This window comes from Capricornis sumatraensis, chromosome 19 (genome assembly GCF_032405125.1).
Source record: "Capricornis sumatraensis isolate serow.1 chromosome 19, serow.2, whole genome shotgun sequence".
NCBI classification, from domain to species: domain Eukaryota; kingdom Metazoa; phylum Chordata; class Mammalia; order Artiodactyla; family Bovidae; genus Capricornis; species Capricornis sumatraensis.
The window spans coordinates 30,567,850-30,592,432 of record NC_091087.1 but is presented as its reverse complement, the minus strand read 5'-3'; the positions used below and the strand labels follow the sequence as shown (position 1 = coordinate 30,592,432).

Genomic DNA, 24,583 nt, shown 5'->3' with positions numbered 1-24,583 from the left:
ATGGGTCGCAGAAGGGCCCGTCTATGGGCACTTTTCCAGTGCTGCATCCCCAAGGCAAAGGCCAAGACAAGGAAGAACTTGGCCTCGGCCCAAGTCCTGGAAGCAGAGCGGCCTGAGGTGAGAGCAGCCGGGGGCTGGGCCCGTCGGATTGGCCTTCACCCAGCAAAGCGTTGGAGCTGTGTTTCATTTTGTTAGCGTGGTTGTAGGCCCTGCCGGCCAGGGCGTTTTGGCCTTCTGGGCAAGATCGACCCCAGCAGGTTGACCTTGTAAGTGGTTGTGCAGGTGCTGTGTGGAGGACGGGCGGGGGCCCCACAAGAAGGGAAACACTGTCTGGAGGAGTCACTGGGGCACATGGATTGAGCTATAGAGTCAGTCCTTGAAGCAGAAAGGCTAAGCCCCTTAACCTCTCCCATCTTACAAAGCACAGAACAGTGTGTCCAGTATCTTAATGACGGGTACCTACTGCTTATGTGTATAACATATACCCTCGTAGCTTCACATGTCTACTACATGCCTCGGAACAAGCGTTGGGCAGTGTTCTAGGTGCTGAATACTCAGTATGTAGTAGGGAATATGTAGCCCAGGATTTTTTTGTGTGTGTAAAGAAAACTAGAAGAATGAAAGACTCCATGTGGTTCAGTTTGAGCAAGTTCACCACGTGGACGGCACCGCGTGCATGAAAATTGTGATAAAATACATAAAACATGAATTTAACATTTTCTCCAGTTTATTGAATGACTGGGTGACTTCAGTGGAGTCAGGCTAACAGATGGCCTTGGGGTGCCATCAGCCTTTTTCCCAGAGGAACACTCCAAAGCCTGATGGCCTTGTAGATCTTACCTTTCTTCCTCACTCTCCCCAGCGGTTCTAGGTCACTTGTCTGTGTGTCGTTTAAGAATCTCTTTATCCACTTTGTTGTTAGGTTTATGTTTAGGGAAGTTTCTCAGACGTCCCTGGGTCTTGAGAAGGCAGGCTTGGATTCCGGGTTCTCCCCTGCCGCGTGCCTGCCAGGTCGAGGTGGAGGCTGAAGGCCGGTCTGAGTTGTGGTGGTCTGTGTGGTCTTGGGGTCAGTGGACCCCCTCTTCTCTGGAGGGGCAGGGAGACCCTTTGTGTGGAGCCTGGAGAGACTTGACAGGGTCAGTCTTCAGAGTCTCGCTCTCTTTTTAATTTGTGTTTGCATTTAGTTACTTACTCATTTCACTGTTTTCTAGGAGTTGGCGACATCTATGGAAGAGCTCAATATATGCCGGGAACAGCTTCTTGCAAGAGAAGAAGAAATAGCTCTGCTGATAGCAGAGCGGAATAACATCATGGTCAGTAGGGGAATTCTCACATGTTGACATTTGCCCCGCGGGGTCACCGCTGGGCTCCGTGTTGCTGTCTTTAAACTCTGTCTGGTTTTCAAGTCATTTTTCACATCTTCCCACTGAGCAGACTAGGGTGGATCAGTTTGGAGTTCTCATACTTTGCTTCAAATTTATGATGAGAGCTACTATAATTTTAGTACATTTGAGGGCGGAATTCTCTTAACCTACAATTTTGTCCATGCTACAGTTTGTGTAGGGTCTTAGTTCCCTGACCAGGGATTAAAACCCATGACCCCTGCAGAAGTGTGGAGTCTTAACTACTGGGCCACTGGGGAAGTCCACTCTAACTTTAGACTGAAGTGGCGGGATTCCGACTTGCCTTAGCATGTTTCTGGCTGTAGCATGAGGCTGAGAGGGGTTGTCGGCCCTGAATTCAAGCATGAGGTTGATGGTGCTCCTTTGGCCCTGCCCTGCAGCTGCTGCTGGAGCACCTGGAGTTCCTGGTTTCCCGGTATTCACCGTCCCTCCAGACGACGGCGGGCAAGTGGCAGGCGCAGTCCCCAGCCGGCATGACCAGCGAGCTGGAGGTGATCAAGTCGCTGAAATTACTCTTTGAGCACCACAAGGCCCTGGACAAGAAGGTACCAGCCACCCGGCCATCCTGGATTTGTACACTTGCAGCCTTGTTAGGTGGATGATGCACGTATTTATGTAACTAGTTGACTTTTGAGCTTCTTGAATTCTTGTAAATACTTTTTTTCTGTAAGAAGTCAGAGTTTTATGTGGTTAAAAAGTGTTGCCTGCATACATGCTCAGTCATGTCCGAGTCTTTGCGACCCTGTGGACTGTAGCCCACCATGCTCCTCTTTTCCTGGGACTTCCCAGGCAAGAATACTGGAGTGGGTGGCCATCTTCTACTCCAGGGGATCTTCCCGACCCAAGGATTGAACCTGCCCTCTTGCATTGGCAGGTGGATTCTTTACCATTGGTCCACCTGGGAAGCCGCCAGTTGAAAAGTATTAGTTGGTATAAATGTCTCAAGATTTATTATGTTCTGTATATCAATTTGCAATTAAAAACTAAGTAATAGAGTTATTTTAGGAAACATTTTTTTTCCTCTCAAACTTAGAATTTAAAGCTGTTAATAAGCAGATTTTTTGATGTTAAGATCAATGAGATACATTAAATGTATTCTGTTATAGTAGCCGCGTATTAGGGTGAGTATACAATGGCAACCCACTCCAGTACTCCTGCCTGGAAAATCTCATGGGTGGAGGAGCCTGGTAGGCTTCCGTCCGTGGGGTCGCGAAGAGTCGGACACTGCTGAGCAACTTCACTTTCACTTTTCCCTTTCATGCACTGGAGAAGGAAATGGCAACCCACTCCAGTGTTCTTGCCTGGAGAATCCCAGGGACAGGGAAGCCTGGTGGGCTGCCATCTATGGGGTCGCACAGAGTCAGACACGACTGGAGCGACTTAGCAGCAGCAGCAGCAGCAGCATACGCTAAGAAGTGCACTCACGTATATACACACATCAACACAGGAGGAGCACTTGAAAGGTGTAGTTTGTTAGAAGAATTAGCTGCCACACATAACAAGGTAAGTTGGATCATTCATCGTGTAATTTCAGTTAGTTCAGTTCAGTTCAGTTCAGTCACTCAGTCGTGTCCGACTCTTTGCGACCCCATGAATCGCAGCACGCCAGGCCTCCCTGTGCATCACCATCTCCCGGAGTTCACTCAAACTCACGTCCATCGAGTCGGTGATGCCATCCAGCCATCTCATCCTCGGTCGTCCCCTTCTCCTCCTGCCCCCAATCCCTCCCAGCATCAGTCTTTTCCAATGAGTCAAGTCTTCGCATGAGGTGGCCAAAGTACTGGAGTTTCAGCTTTCGCATCATTCCTTCCAAAGAAATCCCAGGGCTGATCTCCTTCAGAATGGACTGGTTGGATCTCCTTGCAGTCCAAGGGTTTGTCATTTGTATCCTTTCATTTTAAAAAAGTGTGAAGGCTGTAGTGGTGGACATCAGATGTTCTTTATCTTTCTGATTGAGGACCAGCCCACCTGGGTTATTTTAATGACTAGTAAACTAGACTTGTGGCTCAGAGCTGCAGGATCTCTTAAGCACCCCTTTGTCTAGTCGGAGACAAATTCTGACTCGAATCACCTGTTTCTATTCGGGATGGATAACATCACCATGTATTTTCTTTTTATGCTGTATTTTCAGTTTTGAGTTGAGTTTTTCCAAATGGAGTTTTGCTGTCTTTACTTATTTCTTTATTCTGATTCAATTTTTTGGTTTTCACTGATGATTCTTAAAGAGAAGAATAACCCGAAAAAGATACTAATGGACGGGGTGCTTGATGTAAATCACAAGCAAGAAAACATGCCAAGCGCCAATGGAAAGGCATGTCCTCGGTCTCACTCTCTGTCTGGTTCTCGTCTTACTATCCAGTCTGTGCGGGGCTGCTGAGACCTTTCACCAATGCATCATGTAGGTCTGAGTGGCCGTGAGGGTCGTGTGAGCTCCAGAGCGCAGAAGGCAGTTTTGACTTCACCGATTTTCCGGAAGTGCTGTGTTCCCTCCCTCCCAAAACAAGGCTGTCTAAGGTTTCCTTTCCCCCTTAGAGAACCCGCGACGAAGACCTGGCTCAGGGGCCCGAGCTCCAGGAAATCATCGAGAAGAAGTCACGGGAGCAGAGAGAGATAAAGGACCGCCTGGCAGCCCTCTCTGCCCACGTAACAGAGCTGGAGAACGACCTGGACACGGCCAGGAAGGACCTCCTCAAGTCTAAGGAAGTGAATGTGAAATTACAGCAGGACGTCCGTGAAGTGAGTGACAGTGGACGTGTCTGTTGTCCTGAGGCGGAATGTGGGTCCCTTGTTCTCCCCGTGATCTCAGCCTTGGCACGGCTGCGTGAGCAAGAGCAGAGCACTGGCGAGACCGCCACTGACTGCCTTCCCACCTCTGCGTCGAGGTCTCTGGGGTAGAAGAGGCCTGGTCCAGGCGGCCCGTTGGCAGTGGACCAACATGGCTGTGCTGCACCCTGGGTGTGGACTCCTCATTTCCACAAGTTCTAGGGGGCCCAGTGTGTTCCTTTTTAAAAAATTCATTCATCCACTCATTCATTTATTGGAGTTGATTTACCCTGCTGTGTCAATTTCTGCTGTACAGCAATGTGAACCAATCATATATATATATATATACACACACACACACACACACACAAATCTCCCTGTGTTTTAGGTTTCCTACCCATTAACCTCACCACAGAGCACTGATAGAGTGCCCGGTGCTGTTCAGTAGGTCCTCACTCGTTGCTGACTTGATGCATAGTATCAGTAGTGTGTATATGTCAACCCCAGTCTCCCATCCCCAGGGGGATGCCCTACCTGCCTGCTGAATATATTCCCGATGATGCTGAAATTTCCTTCTGATTCACTCAGGTGAGTCTGAACATCTGTGGAGCCCGCTCTCCCAGAGAGATGGGAACATGCTGTGTGGGCTCTGCTGAGGCAGCTTGCCTGGCCATCTTCTCTAGTTTTCTGAGGTTCCGCTCCTTGAAAGGATGTGTGACAGTGATACCAGCGGTCAGACAAGTCGAGTGGCTTTTGCTCACCCTCAGATCCTCAGGCCCGTGCTGTGTAACCAAGGCAGAATCAGGATGTTTCTGGCGGTCATGTCTGCGGGTGTCGTGATTTATGAGAAGCTCCCTAACGGTCACTGTGAAAACAGAAGAGAGCTGGGGGCTCAGGCCTCCTCCTGTGAGCCTCGCCTCTCCTCTCTGCACAGAGAGACAGCGCCCACTCTGCCCCACCCCTCCCCCGTGAGACTGTCTCAGAGGGCACCCCTCCAACATGTGGTACAGCAGGTGTACTTGTTTAGTAGCTCGGTGTGAGAACTCAAAACAGAAATATTTGCACACGTTTGTATAACGTGTTCACACTACTCTTTGGCAACAGGAGGAGATTAGGTGGCAGAGATTAATACACAGAGAATTCTGGAAAAAGCGTTTTTAAGACCTTTCACTTTTAATGTTAGGACAACATCGGTTACTTAGTGAGCACGGAGGGACCTGAAATGGATTTTGAGCCGGCGGACAGGAGTCGCATCGGCAGCAAGCTCTGCTCCTGGTTTGGGCGTTTCCTCCATGTGGTGTAACTGCTTGAGGAGGACTCGGCTGGAGAAGGCTGCTCCCAGTTGTGTAACACTGTGACTTCTGTTTCTACTCATTAATATTCTTATGTAATTTTGAGGAAATTGCATGAGATTTTTCCAACTTTTACCTGAGGAAATGAGCCTCAGAGCTCCCGGGAGGATCTGTTGAAGGTCCCTCCCTGTTCTGGGTCAAGCCCGCCTGTATGGTGTAGGAGATAGAGATCCTCATTTCATGCCAGATACCTTCCCTCCTGGAATTCTTGCAATGACAGAGTAGTTTAGTGTACTTTTTGTTTGCTGGTCGGGTTTATGATGTAGAAAAGAAGCTTGGTAAATCGAGTGGCCAGACAGACGTTAAGACAGATGGGTTCCATCGTGGCAAATGTGACATTTGAGGTAGGCGCGTTTTTGCTCACATCTCAGAAAACTGCCATGTCTAGGACTTTATTTTTGAGGACACTAATTTTATGTTTGATTTGAAACTTAGGATTTAGTCCAGCTTTTTTACTCTTAACTGTATCGCAGTATTCTATGATAATGACTTACCTTTTCTCCTCTGCAATGCCTGGTTGTAGGCTATGGCCCAGAAGGAGGACATGGAGAAGAGAATCACTACACTTGAGAAACGCTGCCTCGCTGCACAGCACAAAGCCATCTCTGTGCACAACCTCGATGATAAACTTGAAAATGAAATCGCAAATAAGGATTCTATGCATCGACAGGTAATGGCTTTTCCTGAACTGTGTCTGACTTCTGTAGTAGTGAATACTGAGGAAGGAAGGTAAAGACCTTTTCATGCGACTCCCATGTTGGAAATCAAGTCCCAGTGTAAAGTTCTTATGACCCTAAAATACTGCGTTCAAAAGTGTGGATGTACATCATGATCAATCAGCTGTACTGAAAGGAAATACATTTTTTAAAAATTGAGGGTGACTGCAACTTAGAGGTTTGAATTATTTGGGATTTGGGTTAACCATTTTGTGGAATTCCACTCCTGACTCTTGTTTCACTTGACTTGAATCTATTGGCTTGTTAGCATTTTTCCTGAAAGAGCAGAGAGCAGCAGGGAACTTCACAGCAGCTGGCTGCCTGTTAGGAACTTGGGTCACTGTGACAAAAGGCAGGGTTAGAGCTCCAGTCTGATTAGGATTTGTACTTCCTGTGGTTTGGTGAGCTTTACTTGCTCCTGTTCCTGTGTGGTCTCACATAATCAGGACTTAATCAGGAAAACCAAATCTGGCTTCTCCAAAACAAAGTGAGTCAGTCTGGTGTGTGACAAAGTATATCATTGGCCCCACTACAAAAATAAAATACTAGAAAGCCATTGAAATGTATGATGTGGAATGCTAATTAAGAGCATTCTGATATACAAAATAATGGCTGTAAAAGGCAGATCAGAAAATACTACGTACCATATGCTGTTGTTTTCTGAGGGTTTTAAAGCACATCTTATTGTTTATGTACGTACATAGAGTAATACACACACAGAAAAAATAAGAAAGCTGCTTAGAAATAAATGCTAACCTCTCAGGAACCCGAGCGTATAGATCATTTCATTTTTTTTCTTTTTCAAAAAAGAATCTGTCTAAATGTTCTACACTGAAAGTTTTCAGAGTAAGAAGATCTATTAAAAGAATAATCATGCATTTACAAATGTTAGTTGACTGACATTTCCCCAGGCACACTCTGGTCAGGTTTGTATTTCAGAGGAAATGAAAGCCATATTTGGCTTACAAGCCCATGGCCGTCTGCGGTCGGTAGGGTTCCCTTCAAATAATGATTCTGGTGATGTTTTAAGAAGGGTCAGTACTGACCCTTAACTTGTCAATAAGAATGAATAAGCTTCTATAGAAACCTGATCTTCTTTAATATATAAGAACTTTTTTTTTTTTAAAGACTTCTTTGGAGACGTTTAGGAAAAGCAAATACTCTGGCAGAAGGTGTTCTGCCTACTGAGACCAAGCCCAGGAACACTGAGAGAAAAATTACCGTGACGCGGCTTCCGAAACAGAACTAATCCTGTAGACACATGCCTTTAGGTTTTGTCTCAGCTTACTAACAATGGCAGAGGCTGCACCACTTGGCCCGTTTTGATGTTCTGCTTTCCCTTTGTAGAAGGAGGATAAAGACCGACAGCTGCAGCTGTGCCTGGAGCCGGCAGAGCAGAAGCTGCAGCAGATGCTGACAGAAGTGGAGGCTGAGCTGGCTCAGGGGGTGGCTGCACTCTCCAAGGTGCTTCTCTTGGTCCCCGGGGCGCGGGCGCGGGGAGGGCCTGTTCCCTTGCTGTCCCACCGTGTCACTCCCGGTGCTGCTCAGTCCACAAAGGAGCGCAGACGCGGGGGTCCTGCTGCCCGTCTGCGATGGGAGCACTCCCTGAGTGTCAGACAGTCCCCGCTCCCATGTCATCCCTACATTAACTTCCCTGCAGTTTTGTCCTGTGCTCTGTGTGTCCGCAGGATGCTTCAGCTCCGAGTCACTGCTGCTCAGAGTTCAGTCAGCAACTCAAAGCCTAGCAGGATACAGAACGAGAAAAATCCCATTCTCGTTAAGAGATGGCCAAAATAGCTCTGTCATGAGCACAGTTTTAAGTCTTTATTCATACATTGTTGAATAAGTCACAGCGGGGCACGGTGCAGACCCAGGGCCCCACTCCCAGCTTGCAGTCCCCGGGAGACCACGGGTGAGAGGCCGCGTCCAGGAGACGTGGCGCTGCTAGGGATATGGTGCCCACAGCCAGCTAGCCACCCCATCCTTCTGGTGGGAAAGGTGTTGCCCCGCACTGCTGGTGGGCACTGGCTGGGCATGGAGAGGCAGGCCGGGCCTGTGCTGGCCTGGCTGTTGGAGCATTGCCTGGAGCTCAGGGAGCACCTGAGGGGCCGGCCGGTTTCCGGAGGCGGGTGGTGTCCTGTGCTCGCAAACCCTCCCCGAGCAGGGTCACTAACAGCCGCCAGGGGGCGCCCTTCTGCCTGTGATCTTCCCCTCAAGGGCTGGTTTCTTCTCTCCCCTGGCATCTTTGCTGTCTGTCCCCGGTCGGCCTTGTAGTCTGAACTTTTGTCTTCCGGAAGCTCTGCCACTAAGGAGGCGAAACTGTTCGAACTTACCTCCCAGCTTAGGAAGGAGGAACGTGTGCCCTCGTGTGTCCCGTGCTTGCCACTGCCTGCTGCCCGCGCTGGCTCGCCCCAGGCAGTCTGAGGAGGGGGTCTGGGGCCAGGGGGAGCACCTCTCCTCTCACGAGCCGGTCACCAGCACCCTCCGTCACCCACGTGTCACACACGAAGCCGCGCTGGCTGCGTGAGCAGGCGTGCGGGTGTGCCCCCCGCGAACCCGGGGCCAGTGGTCCGCACAGAGCATGGCCCGCTTGCCGCCCCTGCGGTCACAGCCCGCGTGCCGTCAGGACAGGGTCGTTGCGAGCAGAGCTGACGCTGTTCTTGGCCGACAGGCGGGAGAGAGACACAGCAGCATGGAGGAGAGGGGCGTGTGGGCCGGAGACGCGGCTGGGCGGGGCCGGCGCTGCCTTTCTCCGCCGCTCCTGTCTCTGGCGTCCAGAGTGCGTGTGTGGCCCTGTCTGCTGATCCAGGCACCCAACCTCGGGAGCAGGGCCAGATGTGGTCGCCCGTAGGTGGTGGGCAGGGGCCAGGGGGTTCCCACGTTCAAGGAGGACGCGTGTTGCTCTGACCAGCCAGGCCGGGGAGCTGCTCAGCATACAGTTGGACCTTACGAGTGGCCCTCCAACCTGAGGGAGCCAGCCCGAGGCCCGTGAAACGGAAGGCATGGTGCCCAGGTGTGGAGGTGCTTGCCTCGGACGTGGCGCTGGAGTCCCACATGCCAAACTGCCGGTCCAGACGTGGGGTGTGTGTGTAGGATGGCTGCTCCTAGACAGGAGGAGAACCGTAGTTGCTCTGCGACAGAAGGCGCTCCAGGAAAGGGCGATGGTGGAGGCTCGCATCAGAGAGCCCTGAGAGAGGTTTCCCGGAAGGGTTGGCCACACAGCGGTACCGACCATCCAGGAAATGGAGCGGGGATCCCAGGTCCAGCCTCAGGGGTCAGTACTATCCCCACCTTAGCTGTGTTCTTGGGCCTGGACTGCAGAGCCTCACATGTGGGCTCCCAGGGGGCTGTGGTTCTGAACTCCCATCATGAGACCTCGGTGGGGCTCCCTCTCTGCTTAAGCAGAGAGCTCAATGTCTCCCGATCAGGGGTGCACTTCCTTACTTTCAGAACTGCTGCTCAGAGGCTGTTGAGATTGGGGTGCTGTTTATGACTGAGCCAATTCAAAGTAAACTTTTGGTTTGCTTTAAAAATATTTGAATGCCGATGCCTTATTGGGAAAGCTGTGACAGGTTTTATTTCCTTGGGCTCAAAAATCACTGCAGACGGTGGCTGCAGCCATGAGATTAAAAAATGCTTGCTCCTTGGAAAGCTACGACAAAGCTAGACAGCATATTGTAAAGTAGAGACATTGCTTTGCCGACAAAGGTCCGTATAGTCAAAGCTATCGTTTTTCCAGTAGTCACGTATGGATGTGAGAGTTGGACCGTAAAGAAGGCTGAACACTGAAGAACTGATGCTTTTGAATTGTGTTGCTGGAGAAGACACTGTTTTAACAGAAAATATTTAGCAGAAAATAACCTGTCAACCCACTCCAGTACTCTTGCCCGGAAAATCCCATGGACGGAGGAGCCTGGTGGGCTGCAGTCCATGGGGTCGTGAAGAGTGGGACACTGCTGAGTGACTTCACTTTCACTTTTCACTTTCATGCATTGGAGAAGGAAGTGGCAACCCACTCCAGTGTTCTTGCCTGGAGAATCCCAGGGACGGCGGAGCCTGGTGGGCTGCCATCTGTGGGGTCGCACAGAGTCGGACACGACTGAAGCGACTTAGCAGCAGCAGCAGCAGCAACCTGTTTTTTGATTTTTTATGATGGGATATTTCAAACATGCACAAAAGTGGACGGAGTAGTATAATAAATGCCCATGACCAATCAATTGGCCTCAGCAATTTCTAACACGGGGCCAATCTCAAATCTAGCATTCTTTTGTCTTCTCTCCATTCTTTTTTATACAGTAGGTCCTAAAACAGCTTTTTAAACCATGAAATTGATGCTCATTTTATAAATCACAGACTTTCCAACTTTGTTATTACAATTAAAAATTGCTTGAGGTAATTATTTCCAGTTTTTTAATATGAATTTTCATCTTGGAAAAGACCCTGATGTTGGGAAAGATTGAAGGCAAGAAGAGAATGGATGACAGAGGATGAGATGGTTGGATGGCAGTTCTGGGAGTTGGTGATGGGCAGGGAAGCCTGGCATGCTGCAGTCCATGGGGGTCCTAGAGTCAAACATGACTGAGCAACTGAACTGAACTGAATATGAATTATCATTGGAAGAAAAGCTATGACCAACCTAGACAGCATATTAAAAAGCAGAGATATTACTTTGCCATCAAAGGAACACTTAGTTAAAGCTATGGTTTTTCCAGTAGTCATGTCTGGATGTGAGAGTTGGACCGTAAAGAAGGCTGAGCACCAAAGAATGGATGCTTTTGAACTGAGGTGTTGGAGAAGACTCTTGAGAGTCCACTGGACTGCAAGGAGATCAAACCAATGAGTCCTAAGGGAAATCAGTCCTGACTATTCATTGGAGGGACTGATGCTGAGGCTGAAGCTTCAATACTTTGGCCACCTGATGTGAAGAACTGACTCACTGGAAAAGACCCTGATGCTGGGAAAGACTGAAGACAGGAGGAGAAGGTGCAACAGAGGACGAGATGGTTGGATGTCATCACTGACTCGAAGGACGTGAGTTTGAGCAACTTCTGGGAGACAGTGAAGGACAGGGAAGCCTGGCGTGCTATAGTCCATGGGGTCACAAAGAGTCAGACACGACTGAGGGACTGAACAAGAGCAATCATTACAAAGAATTCAAGTGATGTTTCATGTAAAGGAAAATATGTGAAAGTCTATCTCCACTGGCTTTTTTTCCAAAATGAATTTTCTCACTTTTTGCTTTATAAATTGAATTCATTTTACACCCTTAACCCAGAATCAAGCTTCTATTTATATACTGGGAAATTCCTCCACCGACGTGTGTGTAAGCCGATCCCCTTTCAAGTGTACTTGTTTCTGAGTGTAACTCTGCTTGCTCCTCGAGCCGCTTCCACAGGAAATGGCTGGTGACACTAAGGTCCCCCAGGTGCTCTGCCAAAGAGAAGTGTTGGGAGTGACCTTTGACCAGTGAAGTCCCTGCCTCCCTCTGCACCCGCCCGTCTGCTCTGGGGATGCTCAAGAGCCCACCAGAGGTGGCCGTGGGAGGGGACCGCCTCGGGAACCAGGGCACAGGCCGCTCACGTCGCGGCTCCCTGGTGCTTTTAAAAGAACGACTGTGCTTGCTTTTGAAGTTTGTGAGTTTTTGTTTTTCCTGTTTTAGGCAAGGCCAAGAGAAAAAATGAATGAAGAACACAACGAACACTCATCGGATTCCGTGGATAAGCTTCTGTCTGTTTCAGAGGAGAGGCTTCAGCTTCATCTGAAGGAGAGAATGGCTGCTCTGGAGGATAAGGTGAGCCAGCTTCATGGCCCCTTTACAAGAGGCGCATGTGGCCTGGCCTGGCTCGGCCCGGTCTGTGTGTGGCGGGGGTGAGAGGGGGAATCTCCAGGACAGGAGTTGGGAAACTCCCATAGAGGGCCCCAGAGTGAATGTCTTTGCTGGTTGGAGTAGCAGCATTTCACGCTAGTCAATAAGCGTGACAGCATCCACAGGCAGTGTGTAAAGGAACAGACGTAGATGTGTGCCCGCAACCCTTCCAGAAAGCCTCAGTGAGGCGGAATCACCAGTGGCCCCGATGTTACCAGCCGCTGTGCTAGAACATTCTTCTAGGTCCACCCTCACCCCTTCGTTTCTTTCTTAGAAGTTTATTTCTGGGATTTGCTGGCAGTCCAGTGGCTGGGAGCCTGCCTTGCAAGGTCAGGGACGCAGGTTCGATCCCTGGTTGGTGAGCTAAGATTCCACGTGCCACGCGGCAATCACGTCAAAGGAATCGCGCATGATGCAGCTAAGGCCCGATGCAGCCAAATCAATAAGTTTAGTTCAGGATCTTTTATATAATGTGATAGAAAAGATTGAAGCAAGTAAAAGCAAGCATTCTCATATTCCAACTCCAGCCATCTCTCTTTTTATTTGCTTTGGAAAATGTCTGAGAACCTCTATCAGAGCAGCTCAGTGGGCAACAGTCTGGTTGAGGTTCGGTGAAAACCTGTCCCAGCTGCACCAGTGCCCTAAAGACGAGGCCTAGAACCTTCACCAAGGTCGGCGCTTGGGCAAGGCTTGTCTGAGAGAGACCCATGGTCACTACAAGTTCTGCGGCACATTTTTCCCCCACAAAACCCAAGATGATACCCACACCTCACTAGAGAGCTCACTTCACCCTGACCTGTGGGCTGGCCCTGAGGTGGGGATAGTTTTGTCTCAGGTTTGAATTTTACATGTGAAACCTGCTCCAGTTTCCTGAGTGACCACTGAACTGCAAAAGCTGAAAGCAAGTATAAAGCAGTTTCACTTACCCCAGGGACCTGGCCTCCTTGGATCTAGAAGATCAGTCGGGGAAGGAGGAGTTTTTCTGTGTACAAGTTAGTGTTAACAGTTGTCATCCGGCTTCGTGCCGACACTTCGCTCTGGGCGCGAGGTCCGCCCCTCATCCCGAGGTGCTTTATGCTTTCAGACAGGAGAGTAGCCATCCCGCAGTCCACGCAACGTCTGTTAAGAATTGACTCGAAAGCACTGTATGTATCTTTTTCAGAATTCTCTCCTATGGGAAGTTGAAAATGCAAAAAAGCATTTAGAAGAAATGCAAAACGACAAGGTCCTTAAATCTCTAAATCCTTTAGAAATGTGTTAAGAGCTGAACTGACCTGGGTTCACTGTTACAGTTACTACAGACGCTTCGCGGAAGTGGAGTTACATTTTCCTTATGGCTAGTCCACTGCTGTAACGTGTATAGCGTTTTCTGGTTTTGAACACTGAATGTGATTTGCATTATAGGTGGATTGAGAGTGTGTGGCCGTTGTGTGTGGTTCAGAATTCTAAGTAGTCCTTTCTGGGTTCACCCGAAAGCTGAGACAAAGCATGAGCCTTTCACGTGGACAGTGCTGTCCGTCAGAAAGATAATATGAGCCACATACACAATCTAAAATTTCCTAAAAATGAGCGGGCTGCTTTTCATGCTTTTTTCACTGCGAGTCTTGAAATCTGTGTGATTTCCACATCGAGCTTTGCACCGGCCTGCGTCACATCCTCAGTGTGCTGCACAAGGCGAGTGACTGCCGTGGCCGACAGCACAGAGCTGCCAGGTTGAGTCGAGTGACTCGGAAACTTGGCCGTTTGACTTGTTTTGCCCCGTGAGGAAGTGAAGTGGGGTGTAGAGGAATGAATGTGAGCGATGCCCAGGAATGAATGTGAGGTCCATGGAGACAGTCTAAAGCAATGGGAGGAGCGAGGGCAATAGAGTGAGTCCTGTCCCCCACCACCCGACCCCCGACCCCAAGTCCAGCTTCTCTCCATAGACTTCGTTGTCGTCAATGGCTGGCCATGTTTCCTCCAGAAGCTTTTCTACACCTGAGATGTGACTTCTTATTCATTATGGTTTATAAGGGTTAGTATTGTTCTGAGTGTTTCTCTTTGCGATGGAACACTTAGAGTACAATTTCTCAGAATTAAGTGTTCAAAAATGTGCGATTTTAAGGCGAGAGAATGGAGAGGATGTGCTCATCAGGCTGATGGGGGTGAACCCATAGGCAGCTAGTTCGCCGGAGCGGAGCAGGAATGATGGCAGGTGGTCCTGGAGCCAGGAAAAGGGGTGGCCCAGCCCTGGGGAGGGGTCGTGATGAAGACAGAAAGCGAAGGTACTGGCCACGGGGGACAGGGAGCCGGCAAGCCAGCAGCTCGAGGCTGCCCCTCCGTTGCTTTGAGGTCATGTCTGGGAAAACAAGGCAGGACCTGGGTGAGAGTGGGGCAGGGGGAGATTTGCGGAGAGAAGGGAGTGAGGTGTGAGGAGAGCGGGAGGGTGGCACGGGGCCCAGCAGGCACTCTTGCATGCGTCTCAGATGACAGAGGCGCCCTTGAGGTGTGCGGGGCCATCCCCAGAACAGCCCGAGGGCCTGTGCCCTGAGAGGAGAGCCACGGGAGGCTGGCCCTCCCGTCCCCTGGCTGCCCCTGCTCACTCCTGTCTGTGCGTGTTCAGACCAGCCTGGAAAACGGAGGGCTGGGAACCCGCGAGGACGGCACTCCTCGGCAACCTAGTACCAGTGATGACCGGTGGGGTGGACCCAGCGGCTGCGGAGCTGAAGGGTTTTTTTTTCTAATTTTCCTTCAGCCTGGCTGATGGAAGCAAGGATATATATTTGCAATTTTCGGTTTTTGTCTCTGACTCCATCAGCCCACCCTTGTGAATAACCTCATAGGATTGCCTTCCGTCCACGCTGAGACCTGAATGTCACCAGGCCATCTAGGAACTGGATTCTCCTCCTGCCCGTTTCTTCAGTACTGCTCGCTTAAGAGATGGCAGTGTCTCATAAGCATGGCCCATTTGTCCAAAGTCAGGGCTTCCATGTAAAATTGTGTTCAGTCCCTGATAGACTTGAGGTGCCCAGAATGTTGCTGACGAGATGTGGTCCTCTCGTGCCCCAGGTGCAGCCCCTGAAAGATCAGGACCAAGAGCGCGGGAAGCAAGCCAGCATGCTGGCCAACGTGGGCCAGGTGTTGGAGAGGGACGAGGGCGTGTCAGACAGCGAGGGCGACAGGGTCACCGTCTTCAGCTCGCCTGCTCTGCTGTCGCCCAGCGGCCAGGCCGATGCCGAGACTCTGGCCATGAGGATTCAGGAGCAGCTGGACGAGATCAATGAAGAGATCTGGTGGGTGCGCCTGAGCCCAGCTCCCCGGAGACTCGGCTTCTCTGAGGAGCTGTCTTCTGCTTAGAGAAGTCTGAGTGTTCCATAGTGAGAAAACTGACTTCAGGTCTGCTTCAGGAATTTTCAGTTCTGAGATTGCCCTTGATTATAGAGCTCAGTCAGCCAGGGCATTCTGTCCACAGTGTGGTGTCAGCACTCTGTGGGGGGGCATTGTGGGGTGTCCCCCCCTCAGCTCTGGGCCCCAAGGTGGGTGAGGTCCCGAGGCAGTGTCCCCTGTGGCCCGTGCACCCTCCAGCACTGAGGGTTCGCCCTCGTGTGTCCCTCGGAGCCTTCTACGTTCTGGTGAAAAGCCACCTGGAACAGAAAAGCTGGGGTTCTGGGCTTGGCAAATTCCCACTCAGATCTGCATTTTCCTTTTTAGCTTAATACATTGTGAAGATTGGCTTGTTGTAAGACAGTGATCCATGGACCTGTGTTTGAGTTTTTCTCATCTCATCAGTATATTTAAAATGTTTTCTTTAGACCCAGTCTTGGCAGTTAGAACAGTTTACAAAACAGGATAGAACCCAAAGGCCCGCCTCGTGGTGAGCAGGGGGCCCTGGGTCTGGGGGCAGCCGGGTGGCTGGGGCCCCGAGGCCTGCCTGGTGCCACACCCGCACAGCTGTGCCTCCTGTCCCGAGTCCACGTTCAGAGTGGCCGCGGGCCGGTGACCCTGCACAGGACCTGGCAGAGCTGCTGCTCAGATTGTTCTCATCCTGTCACCCCTGGCCGAGGTGCCCATTCCCGCTGGTCGAGTGCGGGGGGCTCGGGGAAAAGGCAGGGGTGAATGGCACAACCAGAAAACACAGATGGTGCCACCTGTACTTTTGACGCTGAGACAGACTGCTTTGTGGGCCGTGTTTGAGCACAGACAAGCTCAGAAAGATTGTCTTTCCTCATCCCCGTAGGAAATTGGGAACACTTCTGTATTAATATTTTTATTTTTAGAGCAAGTTGTCAGGTAAAAATGATTTTTCCTTATGCAACAAGTTGACTTGATGTAAATGGTAAATTCTGTCCATCAACTTGTCAACAGTGAAAAACTTTCAAGATGTATAAGTAGAAGTGAAACTGGAGAGTTTACTACCTGTAAGGATCTTGTATTTTAATGGGAAAATCATTTTACTTGCATAATCATGCATGTAATCTGTATATAAAATCATCCATGACACATTAGGGGAGAAGAGCAGTAACTGTGAATTCTAGGTTAATGCAGCACATTGACCTGAATCCAGAAACTCACACAAAGCTGGTGGAGAATTTCATCAAGTGATGCGTTTGCACATACACAAGCTTAAAACAAAATGAAAAGTTCAACTCAGCACTTCATCTGGTCTGGAGACGTGTTTAGAAACTCCAGCTTGCTCGTGAATCGCTGTTTTGGTTATACGGAGTTCCGGATTCCCAGTGGAAAAGATCTGAGGCACTGACGTGCATCTCTGCCCTGAGAGCAGGGAAGGTAAAGGTGGTCAGCTTCAGGTATCTCCTCACAGGGAGAGTCACCACACAGGCCCCATCAGAATGTTAGAGTAAATAAAATCAAACGTGAATGATGAGGGGACACTTTGTAAGACTCAATGATAAGTTATTGTAAGTTTGAGAATATTCCAAAGAGGGAAAGCTGAACCTTTTTGCTGAGATGTTAATTGAGCACCTCTTCCTGGAATTTGCTAATGGTGACACAGAATGCAAGCCCAAATTTGCTGTCCAGACATGTTCCTCTGCTGACAAAGGCAGGTGATGATTTTATTCTGTTTTAGGTTCATCCCAAAAGACAAAGAGAACACGAATCAGCGGGCGGAGGGGATTGAGAGCAGGGTGGGCAGTGGGAGCTTCAGCAACCTTCGGCGCTTTAAATGCTCCAACTCCCTCAACCTGGATCTCGCCTCCTGGTATGCCAACTCCTTCCCGCCCAGCGGAGGGCGCTCCATGCCCAAAAGGAGGCAGCCCAGCCCTGAGCCAGAAGAAGACAAGCTGGGCTTCATGACGCTGGTATGTGTCTGCCTCCTCCCTGCCGCGTCCCTCCCCGAGCACACTGGTTTTCTTTTGTTTGTTTGTTTTTTCTCTTTTTACCCAGAAGAAAATCAGGTACGTTTGCTACGCTCAGAGGTCTAAGATTTTTAAAACTGCCTAGTCTTGAATCGGGCTTCCCTGGTGCCTCAGACGGTAAAGCGTCTGTGTGCAATGCAGGAGACCCGGGTTCGATCCCTGGGTTGGGAAGATCCTCTGGAGAAAGAAATGGCAGCCCACTCCAGTATTCTTGCCTGGAAAATCCCATGGACCGCGAAGCCTGGTAGGCCACTGTCCATGGGGCCACAAAGAGTCGGACGCGACTGAGCGAAATCATTCCACAATCACACAGCGACAAATTAGTCTTGATATTTGGACCCCTGGCTTAGGAATCTCAACTGGTCTGCTCACTGATGCGCCTGGCCGCGCGCTCAGGCCAGCTCTGCGTGTGAAACCAGGTTCAAAGCCCGGTGCCCCAGGGCCCTAGTGAAGAAGTCTGGCTTCCTCACTCTTCCGAGTCTGAAAACGGGATGACGACCTAGGGCTTTTGGTGACAGAGTGTGCGGCTCTAAAGCACATGTTCCAGCTTTCTTCCATGTTTAGCTTAGGTTTTGCGAGTGCATTGCTGTTTACCCCATGAACTCGTGTTTACAACTGCACTTGTATTTTCACTTTTTTTTTGGTTACCACCCGTTTCATGTTAGCTGCATTGTTAGTCGGCATATCATTAAATTAACTGTGAATCATTTAGCGGCATGTGAAGTGGTAACTAGTCCATTTTGTGGTCTTTGGAGACACTGTTTTTATAATTTGCATCGTTGGCTAATTAGTTGATATTTAAAATTCTTTGACGATTTCTCTGTAGTTTCACGATTGATTTCTTTCCGAGTGTTTGTAAAAGAACAGTTCTGTATATTCTGTCCTGCTGTTGGAGTTCTCTGATGGTGTGTCTGCTTTCATCATTGGTTGTGATTTCCTGGCTCATCCTGTTGTCTGCTCAGTGGTTGTCAGTCCAGACCCCAGCTTCCCACCACTGCCCCGCCTCGCCCCCGAGGCTGCAGTTGACCCATCCATCTCCCCTTCCCCGTCCTCCCACCTGCTCTGGTCATAGCAGTGCTGTGGTCCACAGCAGGCGTCCCCTTAGTCGGGTTTGTGCTTTGTCTTCATGTCTCATCAAATGGTGTTTTTCCCCATAGCAGTAAGTTTGAATTAGCATGTCACTATGCAGTTACAAGCATAATGTAGATGGATCCTAAACCGCATATCATGTGTCATTCATAAATGAGATTATCCTTACCTAAAGAAATGATCTTAAGTGTAGAATTAATGGACTTTTGACACAATATCCTTTCTGTGTCGGTGCTTGTTTTTAAGACTATAAATCTCATCAGCTTTTGCACAGTGAATGTCTCTACTAGACTCTTTAAAAAGCATCTTCTATGGTTAATAAAATGGAAAGACTGCACCTGCTATTATGCTAGCTTGCTTTCTTACATATTTTCACAGGGAACGTGCTTTAATACATTTATTTTGAGAACTTTTAAATCAAATTCTAGGTAAGCATTTTATGTTAATGTCCAATAGGTGGTTCGATTTGTTCAGTGTTCAAATAGGTATTAATGGTAACTTCCTCATCAGTTAAATTACTATTTTAAAGTATAACATGTTTTTTATGAAGAGAAACTAACTTATAGAGAAGTTTGGCTGAGAATAGACAACTGTTAAGGGCCTTTATTGTACAGAATGCTGTGCTTTAATAAATCATGATGTTGTAATAGAATTGTATCTTCCTGAGTAATAATTTATAGTGTTTCTCTAGTAAAACTTGAATAGCTTATTTAATTTCTGTGGTCAAAAGAAATGTTCTGTTTCCAGTTACATGTTCTCTAAGTCTTCATCTCACTTGTAAGTTTGCCATCATTTTTGCTATACTGTGTTTGTCTGTACTGATTCTTGAATTTTTAGCTTCAGAGTCGCAAGAAATCTGGTTTCTCTTCATTTCTTTGCATGCATCTATCAGCCTAGTGATTTAAGGAAGCATTGTCAAAAGGTAAACTATTTAGTAATTTAGCATGCCTCTGTTTCTCTGTGAAGTATTAGAGAGTCCTTATCATTTTACACGAATGAACCCTGTGTGGTTGTGTACTGGTGAATAATTGACATTTTAATGGAAGTAATGAAACTCACCCACCACTTAAAGTATGCTGATGGTTCTGTTGGAAATAGGTCATTTGATGGGACAATTGTAACAGTTTGCCCATCTCCCACGTGTTTGCCTTCTAATCATCTCATGCTTATTTATAATAGACATAGTATTATTTATTATTTTAAAATTTGTCTTTACTTATATTTTTGGCCATGCTGCACAGCTTATAGGATCTTAGTTCCGCAACCAGGGATCATACCAGTGTCCTGGCAGTGAAAGTGGCAAGTCCTAACATCTGGACCACCGTGGAATTTCCGCTTAGAGTATTTTTTTAAACAAATGACTGAATCAGAGCCATAGAAGTTAGATTTGGGGGAAGGCGATTTAATGACGGTGGGTAGCAGTGTGCAGGAGACTCTGTGCGCCAGGCACCTTGTCGAGTGCTTTCCGAGTCTGTCATCTAATCCCGCAGACGCCAGGTGAGGTCCAGGCTGCTGTTATCCCCATTCAGCAGACAGGGACACTGAGGCTTAGAGAGGCCGAGCACCGTGCCCAGGCTCCCACACCCAGCAGTGTGGTTCGGACTGGTCTGATCAGAGCCTGGACACTTCCTGTGGTGCCGTCCAGCCCGCTTTGCTCCAGAGGCTCTCGTGTCCATCACGGCATCCCTGATGGAGGGAGCATCAGGAGGGAGCTCGCTGCCTCTCCCGTTTGGTCACTTGGTTGAGCCCCTGTTGTTGGAGTCCAGTGCCCCGAGGGCTGGCCTTCCTTGTCCCTCTCCCACTCCCAGCCCGCTGATGGAGCACTCCTGGGGCCTTCCTGCAGGACTCGGGCAGCCGTGCTCCAGTTCAGGCAGCTCAGTGCCCGGGAGCCCTTCTGCTGGGCACAGCAGAGCAGCGTCATCACCCTGGGGTTGGTGCCCTGGGTGTGCCGCTCGCCCGCTCTGTGGCCTGCTTTGCCCTCCTGGTAAGTGAGGACACGGCACTGCCCATCCTAGTCACGTGGGCAGCAGTGGGGCGGCTCCCACCCTGGGGGAGGGCGGCCAGGCTGCGGACCCAGAGCCTTCCTTAGGAGGAGGCCCGGGGGAAGGGGCTGGCCGTGGTCCCTGACTCTAAGGCAGGTGTTTGTCTCCACTGAGTCCATAGTCAACCCAGGTGTGTCACTTCCCTGCTCTGTTCTTTGTTGTTTTCTGATTTTTAGAAGTGCTTATTTTAACTTGAATTTGAGATTGATCCCTGTTCAGTTCCATGTGGATAATTTCTAGCCTTTGTAGCCTTCTGTTGTCTGAGGTTTCTTGGTAGAGGTCAGGGGAGGGTGCCCAGTTTATCCAGCTGCTGTTAAATGAGTCCAGCTGTATTTTGCACTAAGTCACTTTGTTGTCACCAAGCTCCTGTGGGGCTGCACGGGACCAGTATTCTTTACAGAATCCCATTAAAAAAGGACTGGTTAGTTGGTTAAAACAACGCACTCATTGTTTATAAAAATACTTGCCATGCATGTTTCCTCAAACCTCCCCTGCTTAACCACACACCCAAATGTATACGTGAGACCTGTCTGGACCCCGAGGGGTTCATCTGTTCCCCACGCTGTTGCCACCAGTGTCTTTCCTAGCTTCAGACCCAGGACTAGCGGAAGAGCTGGGAGTCCAGGCGAGATCATCTTTTTCTTTTTTTTAATTAGTTTACTTTTTAATGGAAGGATAATTGCTTTACAGAATTTTGTTCTTTTCTGTCAAACCTCAACATGAACCATCCATAGGTACACATACATCCCTTCCCTTTCGAACCTCCCTCCCATCTCCCTCCCTATCCCACCCCTCTAGGTTGATACAAGATTATTTCTTAGTGAAGACCTAGGAGAGCTTTATGTAAACCCCAGGGAGCAAATGACACTCAAACTGGGTGTAAGCACTTCAGTGTGTAGCCCCCGGTCTGTATGTGACTGAGAAATACAAGCCAGACACATGGTGTTCGCATGGAGGGCTTAGGTACCTTTTCTGTGTTTCACTTGTTGTCCTGGGCTCAGTAACCTGCATCATCACTACAGATGATCTCGGGTGGTGGTACAAGCTGTTTCCTTTCCTCCTTCAAATCGAAAGGTCTGGACGGCTTTGCTGAGAGGTTTCTTACTCTTGCTAGTGGTGCTTCTGAGCAGCATCTGGCGATGAGCACAGTCCTTTCATCAGGGCAGTTCATGCCATGCAGGGTTCTCGGTGCTGGCGTGGCTCTGCTGTCCTGCCTGGCAGGGCCATCTGTTCGCTGGATTTCAGGGAGTGCAGAGCCCGGCTGCAGGGAGGCTCCCGTCCGGGGTCTCTGCAGTCAGTGGGGTGCTCTCGCTGCTCCACGGCCCCGCTTCTCTTGAACAAACAGTCCTTTAAGATGGCATTAAGCTAGAACAAGGCATTTTTTGTACTTGGCGGATAGCATAGCTGATATATTTTCAAGTAAGTTTCTGGTTATAATGTAAAGCCTGTGTGATTGCCTTTTTCGACACAGTCTATTGTTAGCCAATTTTACACTTACCTCACTCCCTCAGCTGCCAGCCATACAGGAAGAGGTAGAAGATGACACCATCAAATGTGAAACCTCGACCTCCGCCTCGCTGCGGTCCTTTCGGCTGGACCGGCTCACGGGCTCACTGCGCACAGCCAGCGATGAGGACATCAGGGACGCCCGCAAGTAAGGGGCCTGCTCGCCTCGTCGTCAGTTTCAGGAGCCCTGTGGCTCTTGTCTTGAAAGAGTTGCAAGGATGGTTGTAAAGGAATCCCACTGGATTCGGTGCCTGTGTTTAGTGGTGAACTTCAGGTGCCGGGGTAGAAGAGCTCAGTGACCTCAGTGATTTTAGAAAACATCTGTCTCTACGTGTTGACTCCTGTGGGAGGTCTCTTCCTGCTCTAGCTAGAGGTCTGCCAGGCCTGGGGCGCGTTCCTGATGGTTACGGCTCCATGCCTCTCGGCTTTGCTCTTGAGGGTCCCTCCCTTTTCCTCAGGGGTCTCCTCTCAGGAGACTGTCTGTCCCCTCCTGTGACTGACACTGTCCTCATTCAGAGCCCAACCTGCTGAGCTCCCGTCGTGAGCCAGGCAGCACTTGATGGAGGGCACATGTGGTCACCTGCCCAGCAGCCCTGCACAGTGACCGTCGCTCTCCTGCCACGGCCGAGGACGGTCGCCCTGCAGGAGGCGGGGGGAACTGCCCAGAACTGGGGAGCTCGCCTTCTCTGGGAGCGTTGTCACCTGCCGAGCAGCGACCCTGAGGGAGGGTCGGGGCGCCCTCTGCACCAGCTCGTCTGGAGTGAAGACCTCCCTCCTTGGGGGAGGGCTCCAGTCAGAGAATCTCAGCTTCCTGGGGCCATTGGTTGTGGCCGGAAGCCTGCATCGCTCGTGTGGAGTGTGGTTGGTGAAGGAGACTCCACTATCTGCTGCGAGGTTGAGGCGTGGGTGTTGCTAGGTGTCCGGTTCTATCAGTAGGTCTTATGGAGGGGTGTGTGTTTGCACAAGGGTGCCAGTTAAAGGTCATTTTCTCTCCCCGAAGCACGACAGGCTCTCAGGACGGTCTCGGGGGCAACCCCAGCAACAGCAACAGCAGCCAGGACTCGCTGCAGAAAGCCCCAAAGAAGAAGGGCATCAAGTCTTCCATCGGTCATTGGTTTGGCAAGAAGGAAAAGGGCCGGCCTGGACACACCAGCAAGGAGGCGTTAGGACCAGGTGGGTGCTTCACCGTTCAGAGGGAGGAGGGTCTGCATGTATGTCCCTTCTGTGTCTCCCCCACTGTCCCCACGAGGCTCCTGTCACTCACGCTGGGTGTCCTCCTGGGAGGAGCGGAGGAGGCGTCTGTCTTCTCTAGGGTCCGAGATGATCAGATCAGTTGATGAGTGGATGGGTGGATGGGTGGATGAACAGATGGTTGGCTGGATGGGTGGGTGAACGGAGCATGGAATGAGTAAAGCAGATGCTTACTCCGATGAGAAACGTATTCTACGAAACGGGTTGAGTAGGAGCCGGGCGATGACTGTTTCCTCCAGAACAGTGACAAGTGTTTGGAAATGGCCTAAGTGCTCATCAGAGAGGAGTGAGGTACAATCTGTGGGCACCCCACAAGGAACAGCATCCCCTCCTTCCTGCCACTTTCCCCATCCCCAGGAGCTCATGAGGGGTTCTGCCCATGCCCCCCGCCCAGCCCACAGCCACGCAGGTCCTCCTGGGCTCTCCTCATCACACAGTGTTATCATCAGGCCCCCGTCTCGCTCGGCTTCATCTCCTTAAGGACAGGGTATGTTCCTGCCTCTTCAGCCAGATATTTGTTGAGTGTCTTCCTTTTGCTGGGTGTGGGATTTACAGGGTGAGTAAAACAGATGTGGTCTGGAGCACAGTGAAGGGAGAAGAGAGAAAAAGGAGCAGATTGTTCAGTGCTATCCCTCTTGTTAGTGAATACAACACTGAGCTGGATGGTGCATTGATTGTATACCAGACGCTGTGTGTGCCCCTTACCAAGCAGGTGCTGCCACCTCCCGATTTACAGGGGAGGAGACAGTGATGGTCACGCGGTGAGGCAGTGGTGAGGGCAGGTTCACATCCACGCAGTGGGACCATGCACTTTGCCGAGCCCCAGCCACCTCTCTGGTGGATGCAGCGGGAATGAGATGGTTCTATGGCATCACTGATTCGATGGACATGAGTTTGAGCAAACTCCAGGAGAGTGAATTACAGCAAAGCCTGGAGTGCTGCAGTCCACGGAGTGGCAAAGAGTTGGACACAACTGAGTGACTGAACTAAAACCTGAGTTTGTGCTAAACTGCTTCAGTCATGTCTGACTCTTTGTGACCCCAGGGACTGTAGCCCAGTAGCTCCTCTGTCCGTGGGATTCTCCAGGCAAGAATACTGGAGTGGGTTGCCATGCCCTTCTCCAGGGCATCTTCTCAACCCAGGGATCGACCCCACATCTCTCGTTATCTCTTGCAGTGGAAGGCAGGATGTTTACCGCTAGCGGCACCTGGAAAGCCCCAGGGAACGCTGACAACTAG

General features: G+C 50.0%; 1 protein-coding gene across 1 annotated transcript; it reads left to right on the top strand.

Annotated features, from left to right (window-relative positions):
* On the top strand, positions 1 to 24,583 carry LOC138094949 (liprin-alpha-1-like). Its single transcript, XM_068990957.1, has 17 exons — positions 1 to 117; positions 1,212 to 1,313; positions 1,784 to 1,948; positions 2,513 to 2,528; positions 2,851 to 2,905; positions 3,612 to 3,714; positions 3,936 to 4,139; positions 6,042 to 6,188; positions 7,582 to 7,698; positions 8,906 to 9,013; positions 11,894 to 12,025; positions 15,149 to 15,372; positions 17,169 to 17,400; positions 19,439 to 19,468; positions 22,100 to 22,242; positions 23,095 to 23,267; positions 24,522 to 24,583. Exons 1-17 carry the CDS (start codon positions 1 to 3, stop codon positions 24,581 to 24,583), a joined length of 2,130 nt encoding a protein of 709 aa, XP_068847058.1.